This window comes from Sander lucioperca, chromosome 10, assembly GCF_008315115.2.
Source record: "Sander lucioperca isolate FBNREF2018 chromosome 10, SLUC_FBN_1.2, whole genome shotgun sequence".
NCBI lineage: Eukaryota > Metazoa > Chordata > Actinopteri > Perciformes > Percidae > Sander > Sander lucioperca.
In genome coordinates, this window is record NC_050182.1 from 38,708,800 (window position 1) to 38,721,243 (window position 12,444).

General features: G+C 43.6%; 1 protein-coding gene across 3 annotated transcripts; it reads left to right on the plus strand.

The window, feature by feature from the left end:
* Positions 1-105: 105 nt before the first annotated feature.
* Positions 106-11,886, plus strand: abhd5a (abhydrolase domain containing 5a). Of its 3 annotated transcripts, XM_036006808.1 has the most exons (9): positions 174-228; positions 940-1,056; positions 1,352-1,432; positions 2,699-2,784; positions 3,092-3,467; positions 5,515-5,669; positions 6,619-6,730; positions 7,492-7,678; positions 10,362-11,886. In XM_036006808.1, the coding sequence occupies exons 2-9, from the start codon at positions 1,007-1,009 to the stop codon at positions 10,449-10,451; spliced, it is 1,137 nt and encodes a 378-aa protein (XP_035862701.1). In that variant the 5' UTR covers positions 174-228; positions 940-1,006; the 3' UTR covers positions 10,452-11,886. The 3 variants fall into 3 exon arrangements, with proteins under 3 accessions (XP_031178712.2, XP_035862701.1, XP_035862703.1); XM_031322852.2 differs by lacking the exon at positions 940-1,056 and having other exon boundaries at positions 106-228; positions 10,362-10,465; XM_036006810.1 differs by lacking the exons at positions 174-228; positions 940-1,056 and adding an exon at positions 1,203-1,221 and having other exon boundaries at positions 10,362-10,465.
* Positions 11,887-12,444: the final 558 nt, after the last annotated feature.

Consider the following 12,444-nt stretch of genomic DNA (forward strand, 5'->3'; position numbering starts at 1 on the left):
GTAGCTGAGTGCGCTTGTTTTGTACTACAGATAAGAAAAGAAACGCTGCGACGAGCGGGGACAGAAGCGCCACGACGTCGAGAAGAGAGCTGTAAAGGCACCGCTCGGGGGAGCTGTCTCCATCAACAAACAAACGCCTTCAATCATGTTGACCCTACGTCAGAGTGTCTCAGGCCAGTGTGTGTGAAGCAGAATGGCCGAGCAGGCAGTGACGGCGAACAACGCAGGGTGAGTAAGATTAGACTTTAACTCACGGCCCTGTGTGTAGTGTATGTACATGAGCCCTATTCAAAATGTCATATTGAACATTTCATATTCAATGTGTCCGTTTCAATATGTGATATCCGAGTGTGTGTAGCTGCATGTTGTTGTCACACACCTGCAAAGGTAAAGAAGTTGTCAAAAGTCAGGAAGGGGAACACACTACGGCCGTAGACTCGGGGGTCTCAGGCAGTGGTGGAATGTAACTAAGTATATTTACTCCAGTACTGTAGGCCTACTTCAGTCCAAATGTCGAGGTACTTGTACTTTACTTGGGTCTGTTCTTTTCATGCCACTTTCTACTTCTACTCCGCTACATTTCAGAGAGAAATATTGTACTTTTTACTCCACTACATTCATCTGTTACAGCTTTAGTTACTAGTTACTTTACACATTAAGATTTCTGCACACAAAACACCTGTAGTTTATAAAATCTGATGTTTTATTCTAAAGTAAACTAGCCAACAATATAACGGCCTACAAGTCCAGCTGAGATGATTAGACCATTAAACACACAACTGTTTAGACCCTTTACACTTTCTTCAATGGGAGGACAGCACTTTACCTTTAATACTTTAACTACATTTTCCTGATGATACTTACAGACCTTTACTTAAGTAACATTGTCTTGTAACATAAATGCAGGACTTTTACTTGTAACAGAGTATTCTTTTACAGTAATTGTACTGAAGTAAAGGATCTGAGAATACTTCCTCCACCGCTGGTCTCAGGACACTGAAGACACATGTTGTCGTCCTGGATCGAAGACAGTAGTTGTGACCCTTTTCCCAGAGTGTGAGTTAGTATTTCTTTTTTTGGGCTGTTTTAATTTATTTTATGAGAGAGAGAGAGAGAGAGAGAGAGAGAGAGAGAGAGAGAGAGAGAGAGAGAGAGAGAGAGAGAGAGAATGACATGCAGCAAAGGGCTGCAAGTCTGAATCGAACCCGGGCCACTGCCAGTGTGAGTATTAGTATCTGCCACAGCTGATGTTTTGAGAAGATGTCAGCGAACCTTTGTGTCAGCTGCTCCCATCATGCACCGCAGCAGGACTATTAACTACTGCCTGTGCTTTCTGTTCCATCTGCTGCAGGTTAGTTCAGAGAGTGATGTCTGTTGTCGGCGCTCACAGTCTGGTCAGCAGTGTGTGGGGCTACGTGGACGCCACCGTCAGGTAAGTCTGTCTCTGAGGGACTGAACACACAGTTTTTAATGGGTTTATTGACATTTTTATGTGAGAAAAAAAAATCATTCTGGTGGAAACATTACGGTTATGTATTTCCTAATACATGTCTGTATCCATGTCTTTAAAGTGGACAGCAGCAGAGGGTTTGACCTGGGGGAGAGAGGAACAAACAGGGCATACAGGGAGGAGGAACTCTCTACACCAGTTAGTCTCGGGGAGCATGAAGCAGCCACAGTTCGTTAGTCTCTGGGAAATAGTTTTACTGATTCTGGGGATCCCCCCCCCCCCCCCCATATAAAGTGTCTGATCCAGTGTGTGAAATAAGACTCGGGTAGAAATATAGAGGGAGGCATTGAAAAACAAACAGAAACTTGGGCACTTTTGCTGGGAATGAAAGTCTGATTTGAAAGATTCTGTAGATTCCCTTTTGAAAGGGACAAAGTCGGCCTCTGGGGTAGACGAAATATTACAAACACCTCTCATCTGTACTGGTCGAGGTGTTAAGTCTAAACCACAGACATGAGTCAGCACATAAACAACAATCATCTTACATCAGACATCAGACAAGCTAATACACACTAATAACTTAAATACATATTGTTTATGATAAAGGCTCATTTGGCTTAAACCTGTGGATTTCTACTGTAAGTGATGGTGCAGGTAGGGCAGAGATCCAGTCAGGGTCCGGGATATTGTTATGATGATGATGATGATGATGATGATGATGATGATATAGGGTGTGTGAAGCATAGGGGATACCATGTGACTGGAGAACATGGAGTTGTGTATGTGGAGCGTTGGGCTCTGCTGGCCTTCTGCTTTTCCTTTATCATATTGACGTCTCCACACATGGTCACACAGAGGCTTCACAGCCTGGTGAACTAATATGTAATAAGTAACATTCTGTTGGAAATAAAGTCTGCTATTTGACTTACTTTATATCTCTAGTGGAGAGCACACTACATCAACACAGCAAGCCTATGGAGTCCTCTCTGCTTTACACAGAGCCCCCACACCACACTGAGCAGCTGGCGATGATGAGATCAGATGGGACACACTTAAACACGATACATGCTAACTTTCAGTCCTCAGGCTGCTATATGCTCTGTTTAATATACTTTTAAAGTTGTATTCCTCGGTGTTTTTGTGTGTGTGTGTGTGTGTGTGTGTGTGTGTGTGTGTGTGTGTGTGTGTGTGTGTGTGTGTGTGTGTGTGTGTGTGTGTGTGTGTGTGTGTGTGTGTGTGTGTGTGTAGGTGGTGCTGGATCCCCAGCTGGCTGCCGTCATGGTGTCCCACCTCTAGCCTCCAGCTCCAGACTGCAGAGGACAGGATGCTGCGATGTAAGGATAGCTTCTCTTACTTTTAGTTTCCATCCATCGCTGAAGAGAGGAATGATTGCACGGTGCAACTTTCTACTGTAAAGTATATGTGTACAGTGTGAAGGAACTGCCACCATCGCCATACAATCACTAACTTCATACTGGATTGTTACAAAGTTGACTGTTTCCGCCACGACGAGGGCATGTCACATCAGTTTATTCTATGAAAATAATGACATACACATATTTCAGTCCAAAGAAACAATCACACATTGGCCTTGGTTAGTTCTACGTTCCTCTCTTTCATTGCTCTTCGCTTTCTTTTCAGGTGTAGAAAGCGCTTTCTCCAAACAATACGTCCCCATCGCTAACGGCAACCAGCTGTGGACTCTGACCTTTAGCAGTGACCGTGTCAAAGACAGAACCCCCATGGTTCTGCTCCATGGGTTCGGAGGAGGTGTGGGCCTCTGGGCTCAGAACCTGGACGCTCTGTCCCAGCGCCGGCCCATCTGGGCCATGGACCTGCTGGGCTTCGGACGGAGCAGTCGGCCACAGTTCTGCACAGGCGCCCAGGGGGCAGAGGACCAGTTTGTGGAGTCTATAGAGCAGTGGAGGGCTGAAGTGGGTCTAGAGTCCATGATCCTGCTGGGACACAACCTGGGAGGATACCTGGCTGCGTCTTACGCCATCAGATACCCCAGCAGGTGGGATTGGGTTGGTTTTCATTTCAAAGGGATCTTTTTGGTGCTGATCTTTTGATATGAGCTGCATCTGAAACCTTCAGACACTGAGAGGTTGAGCATGGCAGGTTATTGTAATATTTCAATGTATTATCAGACTTGTGATTGAGCATGACCTAGGCTGATTTATTAAATTCATCTTTTGTTATGCACTTTCTATAAGAGCTCACCGTTTTAATTGTTGTTCGTTAAATGAATTGTTGGTGAAGGGGTGATGGAGACAAAATGAATATTGCGATCGTTATCACAGAAAGGTAAAACAAATATTCACTTTAAGATGTTCTAAACATCTGTGGAAGCGGGACCCAGAGGATGTTTGGGTTTTGTGATGATGATGATTGAAAAGCACATGATGATCTTTGGCATGAGTCATTCATTCAGACATGAGAACTATGACATCAGTTTCTCAATGTGAGAATGCTGTCATGATATGATTAGATGTAAATATGATAGACATTAATATCACATTTAGCCCAGCACTGCAATGCTGCGATTACCTGAGAGAATTAATGTTAATACACTTTCCATATACAGTAAAAGTAAAAACAGCTCAAAGAGAGAATATTGGACTGACATTCATCGAGATCACTGGAAAGCTGGGCTGTCTCTGCAGCAGAATGGTGCAAATTTCTTTTAGATTGGTGCTACATGACCAGAGAAAACAGAGAAAAGACGTTGTGATATCACCTTTCGCTCAACCTCCCAACTACCAGAATGCACTGCGCTGCACCGGACCAATAAAGCTCCCGCTGGTGGGGAACGTAACATGAGCACGTCACAGAGAGCAACATGGCGGCCAGCTGGGAACAAATGATCCCATATTACAGTTAAGCGATGAGCTGTAACGTGTTTCTGAAAACATGTGAGGCGAGAACTAGGCAATGCAGTAACAGAATCTTAGTTTATATTTCATCATATACGCCTTTTGCGTCAAACGCGCCACTTGGCGTTTTCCTGCTGGCCTGTGAGCGGCGAGATGTGGGGAAGTTTACCAGAGTTCAGTTACACATACTACCAACATTGTTCTGATACACACCTGCTTGAAAATCAGCAAAGATATGTCAATGTTGGGTTCACAACTTTCCACCGCCAAAACATCAGTTACCACAGGTTCAATCTGCTGAAGAAGGCCATGTGATGAGTCCCATAAGAAGTGAGAAAAGTGGACCTTGAGTGGAGAGAATGATCCTTTTATCGTGGCTGTTCATAGACTAAAGAAGAAAAAGGCAGGCCCTGCCCAGAAGGAGAGATGTGACCGTGACTGGATGGTTCTGCCTTTCAGTGTAAACATGAGTGTAGGAACAGGACGACCATGTCGTAGCAAAGTGAAAACAGCCTCTCTGATGTATCTCTCCCCAAGGGAGATCTCTTATCAGCCTCCTTCATCAGTAATGCTAAAATGCCTCATCCTGTCCTCTTATTGTTGTCTCAGTGTTCCAAACAGCCGCGACATGCTTTCCATCAGGGATGTGTGTCCTTGCTTATTCAGGCTGAATGCTGCTCACCGTTCATGTTATGGCCTAGAGAGAGAGGCGGTGTGTAATGGAGATTTTGGGTTGTTTGTGTGCAGCGTGTCCATCGTGTCCTCCAGTGCCTGTGCCGGTATTCATTCATTCTTAAAGTATAATTCTGCTATTTTCATAGCTTTGGTCATCATTACTATTGGTTGCATTGTATTCATCAAAGTAATCGCTTAGATCTGGGAGCATGGTGACATCACTACAGCCAGTAAGACAGGTTGCACTCAGCCACGTTATCTGGAGGGCAAACTAAAACAACAACCTATGTCTGTGTCTGTGTCTGTGTCTGTGTCTATGTGTTTGTGCCTCTGTGCCTCTGTGCCTGTGTGTCTGTGTGTCTGTGCCTGTGTGTCTGTGTGTCTGTGTGCCTGTGCCTGTGTGTCTGTGTGTCTGTGTGTCTGTGTGTCTGTGTGTCTGTGTGTCTGTGCCTGTGTGTCTGCGTGTGCGTGTATGTCTGCGTCTGTGTCTGCGTCTGCGTCTGTGTCCTGCAGAGTGAAGCACATGGTGCTGGTGGAGCCCTGGGGTTTCCCTGAGCGCCCGGACACAGCAGAGGCCGACCGGCCCATCCCGGTGTGGATCAAAGCCCTCGGGGCCATGTTCACGCCCTTCAACCCTCTGGCTGGCCTGAGACTGGTGGGGCCACTCGGTAAGATGGAACAACAAGACAGAGGGCTGAGCAGATGAGTAGCATCAAACATCATAAACTGTAAATCTAAAATCTATCCCTCTGTAGCATACAGAGGGAAAAATGAATGGAAAATATGTGCAACTGAATGAATGAATAATAATAATGTTGACTGTACAGTTGAATCAAAGCTGTGTAAAGACTCAAGGCGTGGTAAAATGGTTTGCTAAGAGCGTGTTGACTGTGAAGGCTCACACACCTTCAGTCTGAACGTTCTGGTCCTTAGACCTTCATCGGGTGAAACAGAGATGAATGTATTTCAGTTTTGATATTCAACGTATTTTTCTATATTCATATCACATGTTTTCTCCGATTTATTAATCCTACTAGTATTTGATTGTAAATGGCTTTTAAATCTTTGCATTGTGGTTAGCTACTGCCAGTTGAGAGATAGATGTGTGAGGTGACTCTGGTGTTACCCTGAGATCTACCATTAGCCTGATAATGTTATTGCGGATGAGATGATTTTAGATATTATTTTGACTTTAGCTGTATTATGTTTGTATATAAAGTGATGTAGTTGCTGTCCAAGACCTGTAGTGGAATGGCTCCAGCTGTGGGCCTGATGCTCTGTATCTGTCTGCTCCTTGTTCTTCTTCCTGTTTCACCTGATGAAGCTCTAAGGACCCAAACGTCGGCTTTCTAAATAAAAGTTTATTGCAGGTAAATAGAACCGTGTACGGGAACTTTTCTCCCAGCTGGGAGCATCGACAAGTATTTTTTATATTTTTTCTTAATATACAGAAAACTAGTAGTAATGTTTTGGTCCAGGATGAAGAATTCCACTACAGCTGATTTGTAATGTTTTGGTCCAGACTTTAAAGCGTGGTTCCTGTTCATGTTCAAGTGTAATGAGGCAGCGTTGTCTCTTGGTTTTGACACCTGAGCGTCCCCTCTGTGGCCCCTGCAGGGCCCACTCTGGTCCAGACCCTGAGACCCGACTTCAAGAGGAAGTTCTGCTCCATGTTCAGTGACAACACTGTGTCCGAGTACATCTACCACCTGAACGTGCAAACCCCCAGGTGTGTGCGAGTCATTGGGCCCTATCTTGCACCCGGCGCAGCGCAGCGCAAGCTCGACGCGAGTGTCTTTGCTAGTTTAAGACCGACGCAGTTGTCAATTTCCCGTCCAGCGCCCACGTTGTGTAAATAGCAAATGCACCTGCACCCATCTGTGCGCCCATGGGCGTGCTGGTCTTACAGGGAGGTGTGTTCAGGTGCATTCTGGGCGTATTGCTATCTTGAGGCAGCGGGAAGTGATCGCGCCATTGACCAACAAAAACCTGGTCTAAAGTCATTAACGCTGCATTTCATTGTTATTTTAACAGCACATTAGTAAAATGTGCCTAGGCTTATGCACAGCGCGCACACTATGCTTGTTACACACACACAGGGATGCCCAGCAGCACACAAACATGCAAAAGATCAAAAATAAAAATATTACGGTGCAAATCCTCCATCATAACAGCAATGCTCCAAGGTACAAACACGCCTGGCTTTTAAAGGGAATGGGAGATGATCTCTGATTGGTTGATTGCATGTTACGCCCAAAACACACCTATGAATTAATGAAGACACTAAGTACAACCCTTTTGAGCCATGCGCACGGACCTTTTTCCGCCGTCTAGCAAAAGTGGATTTGGACACGCCCTAAACGCACCTGTGCCATGCGCTTCACGCTGTGCGCTTAGATCGTTAAAATAGGGCCCTTTGTGTTTGTTTACGCTGAACGTATGCCTGGTCCCCCCCCTGTCTAAGTGAGTTCTTCTTCTGTACCGTTCCAGTGGGGAAACAGCCTTTAAGAATATGACCAACTCCTTTGGCTGGGCTACCAGACCCATGCTACAGAGGATGGACCAGCTTGAGCCCAAGATCTCCATGGCCATCATCTACGGCTCCCGCTCCAGCATCGACAGCAGCGCCGGCAGCAGCATCAGGGAGAGCCGGCCACACTCCGATGTGGAGATCACAGTGAGTTGATGAGAGAGGCACGCGTTTCGTTAATAATCCATATGATGTAAATCTGTATTCATGTAGTGATTTTCGTTCTATTGATGTGCATTAATACAAGGTAAATGAGTTCAACTTTCAACCTTTTTACATACGGACTATTGCTGTCATGCTAAAAATGGAAGTTGAGCTGTCTGTAGAACTCCTGTAGAACTAACATGCTAATGCCAAAATGGCTGCATGCCGCGGCCATTCCTTCCCCGCCACCGACACGCTAGTCAACTTAAAGTCAGCAGCACCATTAGGATAGTCACATGTATGCTTCAGGATAAGAGCAACGAAGATAAATGATAGAGTGTGGTCTAGACCTGCTCTTTATGAAAAGTGTCCTGAGATAACATGATATGATTTGACACTATAAATAAATACTAAGTTGAATTGAACTGTCTCTTCAAAAAAATATTATTATAATTCTTGTCTTTATCCACCAATAAAAGTGACTCAGGGTGCCATCATGTGACAGTGTGACAGAGTGAAACTTTGGCAACATGACAAGTCAAAGACTATGAATGCACCTTGAGTTTTGAAAAATTATTCCCAGGGCACTAACCTCCATGCTCATAATAACAAATGTTGACCCCATGCAAGAAAGAGCTTCTCCTTGTATATGACTAAAACGTGTGCGGTATACTCGCCTCAGCCGACCTGTCGCACGCAAATGTGACGTCATGGGATCGCCGTGACTATTTATACTCGCGCGTGGTGCTCGCGACACTAGTTGCAGTCTTCTCCTGAACAGAGGTGGTGCTAATGAGCAAAGGCTACAGACTTTGCTATTTCTACGGACTAGAAGAAGAAGAAAAAGGTAAAAAAACGGCAGAACTGGCAGCAGCATTGCCGTCAATGCTTCAATTTGATTCAATGATCTACTTCGTCGGATCAAGCCTTTCATTCACCATAAAAGAACTCATCTTAACCCAGTAAGTTTACAAGAGAGACTTGCAGTCACTGTGAGAGTCCTGGCATCCGGTTGTCGGCGAACTCGTCCATGCTTCCTGTTTACGCTTTGTTGCCAAGGGGGTAAGCTTCTCCTCGGAACACGTACCTTCTATGGCGCCATTTTGATGCTAACAAGCCATCACCTCCCGTTAGCATTCCATCGACTGCCATTCGTTTTGGCGCCACTTTGACAGTGAATAACTTTACATCTGAAGCGTTTAAAGACTCTATTTGTCCATTGTTTATTTCTAAAGAAACACGACAATGTATAAAAGGCTCCATTACCTTGTACCTCACATTATGGCTCCGTAGCAGACGTTTATATAAAAATAGGCTAACGATTGTGTCATAACCACGCGACTTACTGTCGCACAGTAGAGAAATTACTGTACAGTACAGCTGTTTAAGTGTAATTACTAATGTTAACTAGCATTTTAGTTAGCAATAATTAGCCTGTGCCTATGTTATCTCCTTACATATACCTACGCTCTCCGTCTCTGCTAGATTGGGAATGATTGAGATTTCTCTTGGCACAGCTACCAGAAGACTTACAACTTTCAGACACGTTGCTCACGTCACATTTACATCGTCTCTCTCAGTTGGAGGCTGCTCAGTAACGCTCAGCCATCACCGGAAAAGTGCTTCTAATATCCTTCGCTGGTCTCCGTCCAGAGCAGCGGGATCTGTTGGTCCAGTTTATATATGTCAATGTTTGTCGCTCAGCGCTGAAAAAAATAGAGTGGTGCGTGCCCTCTGGTCGCTGTAATGCAATTACAGTAATGTATTCCTTTTTGCTGTAACACAGTAATATAACACATTACTAATAAAATGTCGGTAATATTATACCCGTTACAATCTCATATTATTCATTATATTCTCATATTAACGCCACATTTAGTGGTGTTATGTTTTTTTAAGAATTCACCAACACCGCGAAACATTTCGGCACAGAAAAAAAGAGTCTGTGAGTGTTATTTCCTGTTGCTGGATTCGGTGGTTGAAATGACTGCTGAGTCAGATACATTTGCAACATGGACATTATTTTCTGGAGTTTTTTATGCTGTATTGAAGCGAGCTGTCCCGTCACTGTTCCCGTGGTCAGAGCCAAAATCAGAGACGGAAGGCTAGTGACATCTGTGTCCTGTCAGTGCCGACAGCAATGTGCCCGAGCAACTGACCGATAACAACATGTCGGGAATTAATGTTTAGTCCTGCTACACGTAATATCATTACATTTTATCAGCGGTGGAAAGTAACTATACCTTAGGCTACTTCAACTCAATTGTAAGGTGCTTTTAAGTAGCTTATTAGGCTACTTCTAGTCCAGCACAATTCAGAGTCAAGTAGGCTATTGTACAATTTACTTAACTATTTATTTTATAGCTTTAGTTACTTTGCAGATTCAGATTAATAATACAAAATAATATGAATAAATTAGGATGTATATAGTGGATAAAGATGAGACTTTGTTGATCCCGTAGTGAAATTCACAAGCTACCTGCCAAGTCATACTTCCGCTTTTATTTTGGTGAAAGTAACTCAAAAGTAACGCAAAAGTAGTGTAAAGCATTACAATTCAGAGACAGTAATATTGTAATATAACTAATCACTCTCAAATGACCGTAACTAGTAATCAATAACATATTACATTTTGGAAGTAACTTGTCCAACACTGATGACTGATCCTGTTTGGATGGTCCCGCAGACGATCCGCGGAGCCGGACACTATGTGTACGCTGACCAGCCAGAGGACTTCAACCACACGGTCCTGCAGGTGTGTGACCAAGTGGACTGAAGCTGAACTCAACAACAGACTGAACTTAGCAGCTGCGTGGAGGGTACTTTTTATATATTGTGTGACTAGATAGCTGTATTTCTGCATCCTCTGTGAAGAAATACAGTAAGACTCAATATATAAGTAAAGTCCTTTCTTATATGATATAATGATGTTATATTTAGTCACATCTTAAATGATATCAAAGTGAAACCGAATCAGTGTCCCTGCATTCAAACGGCTCCGTTCCGGTGTCAGGTGTTTCCTGTCAGAGCTTCACCTGTGGTCTGTTGTTTCCCGTCTGGTTCTGACACAGACAGGAAGTGGACTCTTCAGTACATCACTGCATCAGCACCAGGAAGCAGCTAGACATTTATCTGCAGTCATTACTAATCTCTTTTATAGCGTCTCTGCCCTCTGATTGTTTTTGGCTTTTCTCTTTTAACTCAAAAGTTGACTTAATTTGCTTTTATTATGAATGTGAAGCCAGACCATAGCTGTTAAACCTACAGGGCTGTTTTACACTGCCCGATGGCCTTTCTGACTGCTGTCTACAGGAAACATCTTAAACCATTTCAATGCATACTTTAATTCTCAGTGAAAGCATCTTTCTAGGTGCCATTGATTTTCTGCTGAGCGATGCTGACCTACACAGTATAAATGTATACATGAGATTTATTTATGTTTCAATTTCTTTGATGTTCACACTAATAATCTTTCCCAGACAAATATTAAGCCTGAAAATGATCATTAGATGCATTTTAGAGAAATGCTAGTTGAAGTTGACTAGCCCCTCACACGTTCACAAGATGCCAGGATGCAGTCCTGGGACCCGTACGTCGGGACATCCCGTGCACATAGTGCCCATGGCTCTTATGAACACTGATCGCATCAATAGGAAGTGTAAGATCCAATAATTTTAGACCCATACTATGGACTAAAAGTCAGGATTTCTTGATCTCCAGTCTTTTTTTAAAAACGTCTCTCTCAGGTCACCTAAGTGCAATACTGAAGCACTGGAGAACTGCAGTGTTTCAATGTAAATTAAAAAAATAATCTACATATGAAAGAACCAGTGGACAGTCTGCTAAGCCTATATACATGATCAATAGAGAGGCCTGTCTACCTCTTCTGATGTGAGTTTAGAAGAAATATATGTAGTTGAACATAGTTGATTGTCTAATTGAAATGCTCATGTAACTCCGAGTTTAGAGAGGTGGTAGGAAGAAAGTCACGTTGATGTGCAACTGTTTCCCAGATATATACTGTGTCTGCACAGCAGCCTTATCATTTGTCACAGGGAACAATGTCTTTGTATTTTGTCTGCCTTTCTTAAATCAGTTTAAGCTTAACGGTCATTGTCGACAAATGTGAATGAGAAATGTGAATTGTGCAAATTATTTTTGTCTTCCTCTGAAATGTAAACACAAATAAATAGTTGTTAGCTGTAGTATGATCATGGTTCCCTTGCTTCTCTGTCTTCTGCCACACATGAATAACGTAGGTCTAACTTGTGTTTGCATTGTATGTTTAATCTGCGATGCAACACTTTGATTCTGCCTCTGCCCCTCTTTTGCTTTTCATTGAAATGGAGCAAGATAAATCAAAACCCCCCCCCCCCCCCCCCTCCCCCTTCCACTGTCAGCCCTCTGCCAGGGAGAGAAATGATTTCTATGCATTTGTGTTCAGCAAAGGGCCTCTGTACTGTAGTTTCCCCTCACTGCCACTAGAGAGCACTCATATGTAAATGAGCAGATGTGGAGCTTGTGGAAGAGTCTTCTCTCTTTTGCATTAATCTCTCCATTCATTTCCACCTTTTTATTTCATTAGCAGAGAAAGCCGTCTGAAACTAACTTGAGATATGTTTCCACATTGCCACTTGACCAAAAGGTTGTCTGAGGATAGCTGCTGTGGAGCAGGGAGTGTTTCATCCAACCTCAAACATTAACACGGATATTGATCGTAAAAGACATCCTATCTGCTCTTTGATCGATACAGGGAAAATATGCAAGCT